The following is a 13392-nucleotide window of genomic DNA, read 5'->3' as shown; positions in this document are numbered from 1 at the left end:
CTATTTGCTCAATTTTATATTAACTCTGATGCCAAGAAAGAGTGTTTCCGCCCGGTCTCCTTTCGCGTGTTAGGCGAACGTGATAACCACTACACTACGGAAACTATATATCTTTAAAAGTATGCATGTCTTTAAACTTAAAATAAAATAAAAGGACTAAAATAATGTACTGATTCCATTACAGTTGAATATTAGAATTTGTACAGGACTAGTACTGCAGACCAGGTATTATATATCTCCTTATATAATGTCACAATAAGACTGGCTTTAATATCAGTATCAGTGACTGAGTCATAATTCTAGTAGATTTGTGACATAACTTAAACTTTTCTTGAAATGAAGATATGAAGTCAAAACAAATAACTGAAAACTGTTTTTGGAAACTTTTTTGAAGCGACGACACACCTGATGAGAACATTTCTCTGAGATACTGTTAATCTGAGGAGGAGAACTGTGTTGCTGTTAAAATGTTAGTAAAGATAATGTTTATTAAGTGAAAATAAACAATAAACACACATGTGCAGAGTTTATGGAGAAATATATGCGTGTGTGTCTGAGTGTTCTAAAATATGCTAATGAGCTGGCTTGCATATGTAAATGAGCTTTATGACATCACAGTACAATGCATGACATCATAGAATCTTGGAACTTTCAGTAAGCAGATGACAGATTGTTCATTCCAGTTATTGAAGCACAGAAGACAGTCAGGTTTGTGTTCAGTAGCAGTGAGTTAAAAGCTAAAAAGACTAACTTTAGAGAGTTAAACATCTATCTTGAGACTTCAGCAGCAGCTATCAGTAGTAAGTATTTCTTTCTTTCTTTCTTTATGTAAAATAATCAGAAAATAATGATATTAATGATAAATAACGTAAATAACTGAACAAATGTAATTACGCTCAAATCAAATGTAATACTTTAACTCCTACGATTTCAGACATTTTAAGACATTTTTAGACTTTCAATATCAAATTTCAGACTTTTTAAGGTTTCATCCTTTCAAATTGTCTCATGTAACTTTTACAGTCTTTCATTTTTAACTGCTGCTTAAAACAGTAATAATGATCCTGATTGTAAATTCTTCCATCCTTCCATCAGTCTCAGTGAAAATGAACACAGTAACAGAGTTCAGCGATAGCGGTCTGCTCCAGGCTTCGTATGCTTTAAAGTTCATTCAGAGGCAGCTAGTGGACCTCTCAATGTTATGTGAGTCCACCGTCCAGAGACAACTGATCTGTCCTCAGTTCTTCATCCAGCTCCAGGACAAGCTTGAGAAAGTCCTCCATGAAGTATGTGTTTCAATTTCAACCATGTTTCTTTTTTCCAAACTGATTTTAAGAAACACACACATCCCTTTGTTTATAGTGTATACTTTATTGTGTTTAGTTGACTCATTTATAACTTTTGTGTGTTTGATTTAGACCCGCTCAGTGTGTTGCCCTCCACCCAGAAAACCAGAGGAGGGTGACTTTGAGATCATCAAGCAGTTCAGCAGTGGCAGCTTTGGGTGAGTAAGACTTCTTTACATTCTAACAGACTGTTTGGACTCCACACAGAGTTCAGTCCAAACACAGAGAAACGTCATACATGTTTTAGTTTCTTGTTAAATCAGAGCTGATGTTCAGTAGTAGAAGCTGATCATGTTTCCTTTTCCTTCTTGTGCAGATCTGTGAACCTTGTGCGCCACAGAGCAACCAGGAAAGCATTTGCTATGAAAATCATCAACTGGAGGAACCTGAAGAGAGAGCAAGACATTAGGCAGGTGTTGGTGGAGAGAGCCATCCTCTCTTACACAGAAAACGAGTACATTGTCTCAATGTTTTGCGCGTTTGAGACCAACAGAGACCTCCGTATAGTGATGGAGTATGTAGCAGGTAAGAAGGTTGTTTGTTTAGACAGGGATAGAACAGATAAATGAGCTTTAAACTGACTTTCCTCTATTATCTATGGAGCCCATCCATGCTACCCACCCAACACACACTGAGAACATGTCTCCTGTCCTTCTAGGTGGGGATTGTGCCTCCTTGCTGGAGGAACGGAAGCGCTTTTCCACAAAGATGAGCCGGATCTACGTAGCAGAGACCACCATGGCCCTAGAATATCTCCACAGCTATGGGATCATTCACAGAGACCTGAAACCTGCAAAGTGAGTCATAAATCTGTCCCATCAATCTGACATGTAGAGTTAGAGTTTGGTATGTAATCTAACATGAGACATGTTTCTGCCTTTCTCTGTTATAGCATGTTGATCACTTCAACCGGCCACATCAAGGTGGCTGATTTTGGCCTCTCAAAGATAGGTCGACTCAACATAGCGCAAGATGTTGAGCAAGCACCAATTATGAGGATCGTGCAGGAAATCACGGACGAAGAAGTAAGTCTTTGATTTTTCTCTTCTGTGCAATTTGAGCTCAAACCTGGATCCTTGTTCTAATCATTTTGTGTTTCCTCCCTTCAGACAGCGGGCACTCCTTGTTATATGGCCCCAGAGGCCATACTAGAGGTGGGGTACGGGAAACCTGTGGACTGGTGGGCCCTAGGTATCATCCTGTATGAGTTTCTGGTGGGTGAAACTCCATTTGACGGGACTGACGTTGATGACCTTTGTGACCACGTGGTTCAAGGTAAGAATCTTTACTTCAGTTCATCTCTTTCTGGCTCAGTGACAAATAAGGGTTGTCAAGATGTTCAAAAATGTCTTCAACATAGTTTTAAAAGCAGCATCAGATTTGTTCAAATGTACATTTAATAGTTGGTTTTATGTCATTTGAAATGACATTTGCATCATTTTATACCAAAAGTAAGACTGACACATGGTTGAATTTCTTGTTTCTTTTACTTTAAACTTGTTTTAAGATTCAGTGTTTTTGTTGTTGTTGTTTTTTATGATGAAGTTAAACTTTTAATTCTGTTATTGGATTACTGATATGTGCTTTTTGTTTTTTCTCAGATGACATCATCTGGCCGGAGGGGGAAGCAGCCCAAGGAACTGTTGCACAGGACCTAATCAGCCTTCTCCTGGAGAAAAATGCCAAAAGACGTCTGGGGACAGGTTAGTGTCACATTCACTAATGATGAAGACGTGGATAGAGACAGGATGGGAGCTCATTCATAATTTTGTTTGTCTCACTTATTCTCCAGGAGGATCCGGAGAGGTGAAGGCTCACCCGTTTTTTAAAGGTGTCTGCTGGAGATTCCTCATGGATGAAGAGCCTCCATTCATCCCCCAGCTGAGGACTGAGGAGGACACCAGTCATTTTAATTGTAAGTGCCAACACACACACACACACACACACACACACACACACACACACACACACACACACACTATTTTCTCTTTTCTTTAACTTAATGCATGATGGTTGTTGCTGTGGTTTCTACAGCCAGCATAGCCCAGCAGTGCCAGGAGGACCGGGAGAACCAGGAGAACCAGGAGAACCAGGGTGACAAGGAGAACCAAGAGAACCAAGGTGACCAGGAGAACCAGGTGAACCAGGAACCAACCGTAAAGCTGCCGTACCTCTGCTCAGTGGCCCACCGATTCACTGAGGTACACTTTTTAAATCCAGCTGCTGTTTGACACTGTAAATCCATTTCTCACTATCAAATACAAACAAGAAAATCATCATTTTGACGCTTTTCTTTTGAAACTGCAGGTTTACGGCAGCCCGGAACATCTGTCGGCTCCAATCCCCTTCAACCAGATCGTTGTAACAAGACTGGTGGAGGAGTACGAGGAGGAAGAGGACGATGATGAGTTTAACTATGAAGGTAAGTTTAGTGATTATTATTATGAACAGGAGCCAGATGACGGCTTTGGGGACCAACAGTCCAGTGAGGAGAAGGAGGAACAAACACACAGACCACCGAGGAGGAGGAGCGAGAGAAAGAAGTGGAGGATGAAGAAAAGAAGGCGGTGTATGTGGAAGAGGAGGAGAGGACCAAATAGAAGACAGAGAAAAACATTAGACACTGTTCGATCACCATCCCTTCATCGTGTCCCACAAAAAATTGACACTGGTCTCCTTGAAAATAGAGACATAAAGGAACAGAGGCCAGATGTTGAAGAGAAAGACTTGACTTCTTCTCTTCCTCCTCCTGCTGCTGCCAACAACAACATGTGTGGGGAAGTTTTTAGGAGGTGCATGAGAACTTTAAGACGCGTCATGTGCTGTCCTGTGAGGAGGAGGAGGAGAGTGTAGAGTAGGTCGTGGACAAGCAAGAGGAGGAAGAGGAGGAGGAAGAGGAGGAGTGTGTGGAGGAGGTCGGAGACAAGCAGCAACAACAGCTCGCTCAAAGAGGCCGAGAGACAATTAGGAGGAGGAGGAGGAGAAGTTGCAGTCTTTGTATATTCTCTTTACTTTTTCTAGTTTATTTTTCTGTTGCTATGGAAACGTATTGCTGCCACACCAGAAAAAGAGAAACAGATCAGCATTAAAGAGATAAATAGTATATTGTTATAATAATACTGATAATGATAATAATAATGATAATAATATGGATAATAATAATGATAATAATAATAATGTAATAATAATAATAATAATTCTAACAATGAACTTTGGATGTTTACTGATACTGATTTTTCTTTTTCTGGCGTGGCAGCGATATACTTCCATAGCTTGCTTTGTCTTGTCTGTTCATTATCTTATTTTCCTTTTTCTTTACTGTCCTTGCAACTTTAAAAAAATAAAATAAAAAAATAAAAAAACACTGGTTGGAGATCAGCTTTGTGAACTGAACATATTAAGAGTCATTTAGGATGACAGCAGCTGAATGAAGCAGTGAAATAAAGCACACAACAAAACTATATCAGTGATGTAAAGCTGGGGGGGGGGGCAGTTATGTAATAACATAACTTTTATATAACAGTTGAATAAAATGTGAAGAGTTTGTGAATGTGTCCTCATCACTGTGTAGAGACCTCCATGATCATCTACAGCATGTGTCTAATAAAACTACAGACAAAAAACACTTATTACAAGACTGAGAACTCACACACTCTTTGATTGAAATAATAAGTTCATCAACAGAAACATGTGTCAGTTGAATGCTAGTATGTACAGAACAGAAGTATTTTCAGGAAAGTGTGTGATAATATCTAAACATGATTCATAGAGAAAAGAAGATGTGATACTGACCCCTGAAGACATTAATGACATTAAAACATATGATTTCCCTCCACTCCATATTTCCTCCAGTTAAATGAAGTTTACAGTCTTCACTGTACTGTAGGACATTTTCATCAGATCACAAAGTAACATAACATGTCAATTATTCAACATAAAATCTAATATTACATCTATCATATTTTATCTCATAATTTAAAAAAAAAATCAGTGGGCCTATCACAGCACTGTGTTTCCACGGAGCATCAAAACCTACACAAAATAGCAATAACAATCACAACAACATTAATAATAATAATTATTATTATTCATAAAGAATTCATACAAGGGATGAAGAGCTGTCCTGAATTCAAATATTATCAGCAACCATAATAATTAGTACTTAAATAAATGCTAATAGGGGTTGATGGTTCAATTCCTCGTTAGTATAGTGGACAGTATCTCTGCCTGTCACGGGTTCAATTCCCCGACGGGGAAGATTTGCTTTTTTACCCACTGTTCATTATTTACCAACACTAACAAAACCAACACATTAACAACATCATGCATGAACCTCCCTGTCAAATACAGCCAAGATATAAACCTGTATCATTCACACACAGAAATAAAGTCATGGTAAATAAGTACATTTACTCTTATTTAAAAAAAAAAAAGAAGAACATATTTTTAATTAGTGTTGTACATTGTAAACAGAAATATATTGAGGTTTAAATCAATAAAAACAGAACTATATTTAAAATGCTTGAACAAAGGAGTTTATTAGACATCAAATTTGTTTTAAACAAAGTTTATCAGCTGTGAGGTTTTATTTATTCTGAATTTTAGAGAAAACACCATCAATGAAATGTTTCACACTCTTTTGTATACAAATTACTATTTGGTCTTTTTTATATCTTAACTCAGAGTGAGTGCAAGCAAAGATTTGTTTCCTTCGCGTGTTAGGCGAACATGATAACCACTACACTACGGAAACTGCTCATCTGCTGATGTAACAGGACATCAAGAAAAAAAGAAAAGAATAAATTATACAAACATTAATAATAGAGGCATCTCAAAGTGTGAGACCAAATCAAAATGCATGCAAAGCAAGGAAATAAACATAGTACAAAAAGTAAGTATATTTGTGTTTGGTAGATTATTTCTTTGTTGTAACAATGCTTCTTGGTAATAAATCTTATACCGTTGGAAAGCCTGTTTATTTCCCTTTTTAAATGGTGCAACAATTGTATGGAACATGTATTTATGGGATGAGCAGCAGAGCTGAGTCTGTGGGTTGCGTCCATGAAAAATTTGGCAAATCTCTGCCAATGCCGATCAGCTTATTCTGCTATTGACTCTTATTTGGTGTTGTTAGGATTGGATGACTGAAGTCTAAAGAAACCAGACATATTGGCAGTTTAACAATTTATTCATTTAACAAACAGGAGCCTCAGTAGTGTGTAGAAGAACAATACACAACTACAACAGCCTGGCACCTGCTCCTCATGCTGGTCACCTGACTGGTCATGTTGTGCCCTTAAACAGGGAAAATAGTGAGGGAAGAGGGATGAATGAACACGCACTCTGCTCTTGCCTACACTCGTCTGTATTGAGTCTTAATTATATACAGAACTTGTTACAGTAATAAAACAACAATAACATCTTACAGAAAATCCCTCAGTAACAAGCTCAAATATAGAAGATGGCGGAACAGTCAGGCGCGAAAGCGGGACAATAACAGTAGCTAGCTAACACGGTGACGGAGTTAGCCAGAAACTCTTTAAAAACATAAAAGTACAAAATTCACCTCTTCCTCTCACAATTAGCAACCATGACAACATAACAATTATTAACAACGTGTGTCACTAGATTTATAGTGCTTTGTGTACGGTAATTACCTTAAACAGGGAAAATAGTGAGGGAAGAGAGATGAATGCTCTTGCCTTCACTCGTCTGTATTGAGTGAGGAAGTAGCGCGAATCCCCCTACTGAAGCCCTGAGGCATTACTAGTAGATCGACGCATAATCAACCCAGACAAAGAACACACATTACCTATTTATTATTTACACTCTGGCTGCATATTCTCCACAGTAATAACCTTAGCAATCTAGTTGAAATAACAATGAAATTATATGTGAAGAAAGTGGAACACAAGGCATAACGCTGAAAAGGAAAATCAAATTATTTTTAAATTCTTAACTACCACAGTCACACACTGTTATAGGATAGCATCCCATTCTTCAACCAGCCATGTAGTCACATGTGAGCATAGGACTGTAATAATGATGATGGAGGGACTGACAGTGGGCCGTGTCACAGACATGTAAAGGGCCCCTCCTACCTGTTAGAGCAGTGTTTTTCAACTGCCGTGAGAGATCGTCAGGTGTGCCGCGAGAAAATATCCAATTTCACCAAATTGGTCTACAAAATATTTTTTGAAAACAAATTCATTATTATCTGCAAATAATATGCCATTGTCGAGTGTGGGTGCTGTCTAGTGACTGGCAGAGTAATCATGTAATACTAGGGCTGGATGATTCATTGAATTTTAATCGGTATCAATTTTAGCTTTCCACGATTTCAAAAACGTAATAATCAAGTTAAAACGATTATTGTCCCACCCGGCACGGTGCATCTATGAATAAATCCAACGCTCCCCTCTTTTCCAGCAAGATACACACAAACAGAGAGAGAGAGAGAGAGAGAGAGAGAGAGAGAGAGAGAGAGCGAAACCTAACTTGAACCTAGCATAGCTGACGGAGAAGTTAAAAGGTGAGCGCTGCCAAAGATTTGTAGGTCTGTACTGTGAAGTTTTGACCCTTAATTAAACCGAGGCTGCGCCTGCATGGACACATTTTAGTGGCGTTACATATTTCATTAGTGTTATTGAGATGCGAGGCTGCCCGGTAACGTTAGCGCATGTGGTTAAGCTTTTGACATGCTAGCTAGTTTAACATTACATCTCTTACTCTGCACGGTCCATCCTTTTTAAATATTTCAGTTTGGATCCCGCCTGACATTGTAGTAGTTTCCTAGTGTGTTTAATTGGTGCGTTTATGCTCAAATGTTTTCAAATCTATGAATGTAAGCTACACTGACTCTTACTGCAGGTGTGTGTGCGCGCGCAGGTGCAATTAATTGACGCGCGTCAGGCTGGCTCTCAGAAAACAAGGTACAAACACTTCTCATTGCTTTTCTTCATTTATTGCTTAACATAAGCAGCAAATGTACAGCACCTCAGGTTTGTGATCATGTAGGCTATTATCTTAATATTGCTACTTGCTCCTAAACCTCAGCCAACCTCAGCCACGGTCAAAATCTTTTTGCCTCAGTACACACACATTAGCCAGGCCGTATAAATGCACTCCTGCAGGAAGTTAGCACATTGCCACCCCCAGTACCAACAGTGTGAAACAACAAAAAATAACAAATAAATAAATGGCTGTAACAATGAATAATCATGTTTTGATAATCGCGATTTCAATATCAATTAAAATAATCGTGATTATTATTTTTGCCATAATCGTCCAGCCCTACTATATTGTTAATTGCACTTTTTATTTGAAAGAAGAAATATATAAGATCATAAAATACCTTTTTCTTGGTGTTTATTTTATTCCTATTCAAGAAACTTTGACATGAATGACTTTATATTGTTAATATAGGCTACAGAGTTTCATTTTTTAACATTTTCAGTAAGCGGTGTGCCTTGTGATTTTTTCAATGAAAAAAATGTACCTTGGCTGAAAAAAGGTTGAAAACAGTGTATTAGAGGACCCCCACCACACAGTTTGCTCACCGTCATTTTGCATATCTTTGCTGTAGTATTTCACAGCTTAACATAAAAGTTATGCTTTTGGTTTAAAAAGATGGCCTGGCACTCTTCTCACCCGAAGAACTTAATAAAGTCTTATGTACTTATGGCCTAAGTTTTACAATACAGTTCTATATGTGTTTATATGAGTTTCCGTAGTGTAGTGGTTATCACGTTCGCCTCACACGCGAAAGGTCCCCGGTTCGAAACCGGGCGGAAACATCCTTTGACCATGTTTTCTCTTCAAAATATAAATTCAACGTAGAAAAAATAAATAATTAAAAATATAAACTTTGTAGAAATTCATACAATACGGACACAAACAAACACATATATACACACAAATAAATATTTTTTTGTTATTTTATTTAGAGTAATACTAGTAGTACTTATATTTGCCACATTACTTGTGAATAATAAAGGTTTATCATTCACTGCATTTGACAGCGAGGCTCATGCATGATGTTGATATGTTGGTTTTGTTAGTGTTGGTAAATCATGAACAGCTGGTAGAAAAGCAAATTCTCCCCGTCGGGGAATCGAACCCCGGTCTTCCGCGCCTGGACCGAGAATAGTAGAGCTTAACTCCCTTAACTTTTTCCATTCATTCTCTATGGTACCGGTAGTTCTTATCACTACGGATGTAATATATTTTTGGCCACAAGCGGGATTTTGGTGGCGCTGTTTCCACATTGTGGGTAAGTGTAAGGAACTGTTTACAGAGGGAAGAGTGAGAAGCGGCAGCATTGAGCAAGTGGTCGACATCTTTTACAAAAACAGTAACAACAAAACGTCAAACTTATTAAACGTAAGTCTGGCCGATGAAATTAACGTTAATTTGTAATTCAACCTTAGCTCCTTAGTTACTGTATGAGCAAACTAGCTATATGTTTGTTTACATGTTGTCTTCGCCTTGACAGGTTTTAACTCTATTTGTTGTTAGGTAGTAACGTTACGTTAACGTTAGGTGAGTATATATCACGTAAAAGTAAAAAACTTACATTTTTTTATAAATGCATACTAGAATATGTGATTATTGTACTACCTTGTGCTTTCAGTGTGTTTTAGTGTTATCTGATGTTACCTGTGCTGCTGTTTTAACTTGTTCAAAGCGTCTGTGAACTCCAAATAAAATGCATTATTATTAATAATAATAATTTGTATTGTACAACTGGAAGCGATGTCAATGTATCTTTTGCTGACACTACCACCATAAACATCCTTATTTATTTCTTTGTCCCTTTGATAATCAGTCTGAAGCCTTTAATGCCATAATTGCTGATATTCATCAGTTCTCTGTGAATATCTTTCTACAAGCATAGTGAAGATGTATAATGAATGAACAGATACTACAGCATGTCTATCCTGCACATGTTAGATGGGAGTTTGCAAAGTTTAATTGCTATGACGAAATGAATCTTTTATTACTGTTATTAGCTGTTACATTAATACATTGTGTCCTCCAATCTATCTATCTGTCTGTATGCCTGTCTGTGTAATGTAAAGATATCTATAACTGTTAGTACACAATTATATTACCTAGTCATTATGAATGTAATTCTGTCATTTTAATTATTACTATGTAATATGCATGGTGTTTTGTTGTGTACAGGAAATTATGAAGAAGACTGTCAACTTCTTCCCTGGAAGGATGAAGGTCTCCTTCAGGAAGGGTCCATCGGGCCATCTACGACAGGACCCCTCTGATGAGGCCATGAGGCTCAAAAACAATCGGGCACTTCAGGACAGGTCTCCTCCTCAGAAACATGACTTGGTGAGGAATGAGGCTCTCACTGTTGTCCTTCAGGGGGGAGGGGATGTGTCTGACCGACAAGAGGTGATGGGGGAGTATGTTCTTCAGTTTGGCAAGTACAAGGGGAAAACCTACCGCTGGCTCCTGGAGAACGATGTTGGCTACACCATCTACCTCATCAACAAGGTCGACGAGGAGGAGAGAGATGGAAGCTTCCACCCACAGGGACACGGCAAGGACAGCCTTCTCTCCTTTTTAGAATATGCCAGGGGCTTCAAAGAAATTGAAGACCTGAGGACATTTCTTCGCTCCAGGCAGCCTGCAGCACCGGTGGCCTCAGAGGCCGACACTCTTGTTGGATTTGGAGCCAGGGCCAAGGACACCTGGAGGCAGATCTGGGAGAGTAGGGCAGACGGTTATGCTGCCTTCATCTTAGGTGTTAAGTGTGTCAAAAACAGCAAGATGCACAACCTGCAGCAGTACCTGCTCAAGCAACAGATGCCTGAGTCCTGTCCACCAGCTGCAGAAACCTCCACCACAGCAGCTGCCTCCACACCTACATGTAGAACTCTAGGTGAGCTCACAAAATATGCAACAATATGCATTTAATGTACTTTACACATTATTAATGTTATTGTTGTCATTGTTGCGTTATCTCATAGCGATGGAGGAGGATGAGGAGCTGGAGAGAGGGATGTTAAATGTGTCTCCATCTAAATTTGTCACCGCACAACGTAGGTGGATCTAATTTATAGTAATAAATACAGGAAATTGTAAAAACATTTCTTTCTTCTGTACACGATAAAAGCCTAATGTTACCTGTGCTTTCAGGTCCACCAGCAGCCGTGTCCAGAGCCACAGATGTGTCTCCAGCAGCCGTGTCCAGAGCCACAGATGTGTCTCCAGCAGCCGTGTCCAGAGCCACAGATGTGTCTCCAGCAGCCGTGTCCAGAGCCACAGATGTGTCTCCATCAGTGTGGAAGGAGGATTCTGTCACCAGAATTCACCTGACATTACTGTTCTCAGTCAACTAGTTTGTTATTTTGGTCGTGTTCTGACATGTTCTGATGTTCGTGTTCTTTTGTTCTCCCACTAACCTAAGGAATTAACTTGTCAGCGATGAAGGTAAGTGTTTTCCTTTTTTGCATGCTTTTAAGTTGTTTAAGGATTTGGCATGTAAAATCCATGGTGGCTCAGAAAAACTAGGTTAGATATTGGTTAACATGCCACATCTTTGATTGACAGCTGGTATTTTTACTTTATATTGATACTGTGTCTGTGCTTTACCTATTTTAAAGATTTTAAATGCGGTTAAATACCTGATTTTCTATTATAAATAAGTAGTGACACAAAATAATAATTAAAAACAGGGTAATTTCACCCTTTACTATTTGCCCTACTCCTGCCACAGAGACAACAGGTAAAGACAGATGCATAAGGCCTAAACACATGTATATAGTATATCAATAACAAACTTGTGTAGGGAAAATGACACTGATTTGTTTTCAACAGCACGTAGGACAAATCCTACAGCTACTGTTTCCAGACCTGCTGAGCCTGAGGACCCCCCTGTGACCATTTCTTCTGTGAAAGGTATTTATTTATTTACTTTATTCTCACTTTAATCCATCTATTATGCTGTTCCAACTGTATTATGTTTCATTTTAAAAATCTATTTATCCCAAAGCCACAGTGAAGGCCCCATTGCCGGTCCCCCCTCAGCTGCTTGCCATCGCCCCACAGCTTGGGATTGAGGAACAAGCACCCAATGTGTGGAGACAAAGTATGACATTTTCACATAAGTAGACCTCATAGTGCACATAAACATCAGTTACATTCTGACTAATCCAAATCCATTTTTAATTGCTTTATCTACACTACTCACCTGACAAGTAATGCTATGTAATGATGTAATGGTAATATCTGCTTTCTGATTTGCTTGTTTTTTTTTTTTTTTTACTTTTGGTGCGATTTCTTTTCAAAGCACACAGAAAGCCTGTCTCCCACTATTCTTCTGTGGAGCCAGGGATAACAGCAGCCCCATGTCTTCCTGCAGATAGATGTTTCATTTGCTTAAGCGCTATGAGAAAAACTATGTTAAGCAATGTTCATTACTGTAATGTCTTTATTTCACATGCCTCTCTGGTTTGTATCTCACCATCCTAGATGCATCATCTGAGACTGTTGCCTTTGTGGAAGCACAGGAAGACACAGTCCTTGTTGAAGGTATTTATTTCTGTGGCTTTGTTTTTTGTTGTCTGTCATTCATGTGGAGCTGTCTTTTTTCATTGTGAGTTGTTTTCTTGTGTTGTATTGTTTGTGTTTTGCAGCTCTGCCATGTCCAGTCCCTCCTGTCGAGCAACCTGCAGCCTCTGTCCCCGGGTATGATAATGATGTTGCCCGGTGGAACTGCTCTCAACAGCAGAAAATCTGGATGAAGACTGATTTGGAGGCACCTTGCAGGCACTACTCACCTGCAAGGCTTGTAAAAAGTACTGGCATGCTGACAAGCCCCAATGGCTGGAGAAGCTGCTGACAAGATTTACTAACATTGTGCCAGCTCTCCTCACATATAAAAAGGCCATCTGCAAGTCTGTGATGGATGAAATGAGGCGTAGTGGCAGATCACCTGAGGACATGGCAAAGCAGCTGACAGAGGTCCTCCACCTTAAATATGAGAGAGCTCACCTGGCCTACCTGCTCAGTGTGCAGAACATCA

General features: G+C 39.1%; 1 protein-coding gene and 1 non-coding gene across 2 annotated transcripts; both read left to right on the top strand.

The window, feature by feature from the left end:
* The first annotated feature begins 1106 nt into the window (after nt 1–1106).
* On the top strand, nt 1107–6494 carry LOC128376880 (microtubule-associated serine/threonine-protein kinase 3-like). The gene is made up of 11 exons (XM_053336735.1): nt 1107–1286; nt 1419–1504; nt 1663–1871; nt 2005–2143; nt 2239–2371; nt 2456–2621; nt 2948–3049; nt 3139–3261; nt 3381–3547; nt 3654–3768; nt 6481–6494. The coding sequence occupies exons 1-11, from the start codon at nt 1107–1109 to the stop codon at nt 6492–6494; spliced, it is 1434 nt and encodes a 477-aa protein (XP_053192710.1).
* Nucleotides 6495–9069: 2575 nt separating this feature from the next.
* Nucleotides 9070–9142, top strand: trnav-cac (transfer RNA valine (anticodon CAC)). Its single transcript has one exon. It is a non-coding gene; the product is annotated as a tRNA-Val (tRNA).
* Nucleotides 9143–13392: the final 4250 nt, after the last annotated feature.

Source organism: Scomber japonicus, chromosome 17, assembly GCF_027409825.1.
Source record: "Scomber japonicus isolate fScoJap1 chromosome 17, fScoJap1.pri, whole genome shotgun sequence".
NCBI classification, from domain to species: Eukaryota; Metazoa; Chordata; class Actinopteri; order Scombriformes; family Scombridae; genus Scomber; species Scomber japonicus.
The sequence above is the reverse complement of the archived record's forward strand: the minus strand, read 5'-3'. Positions and strand labels throughout refer to the sequence as shown.

Bases quoted from the DNA above. Each gene is read 5' to 3' on its own strand.
- LOC128376880 (XM_053336735.1), top strand. From the start codon at position 1,107: ATGAACACAGTAACAGAGTTCAGCGATAGCGGTCTGCTCCAGGCTTCG. The intron at 2,372-2,455 runs GTAAGTCTTTGA...TCCTCCCTTCAG, and splicing joins AGGAAATCACGGACGAAGAA to ACAGCGGGCACTCCTTGTTA. The intron at 3,548-3,653 runs GTACACTTTTTA...TTGAAACTGCAG, and splicing joins TGGCCCACCGATTCACTGAG to GTTTACGGCAGCCCGGAACA.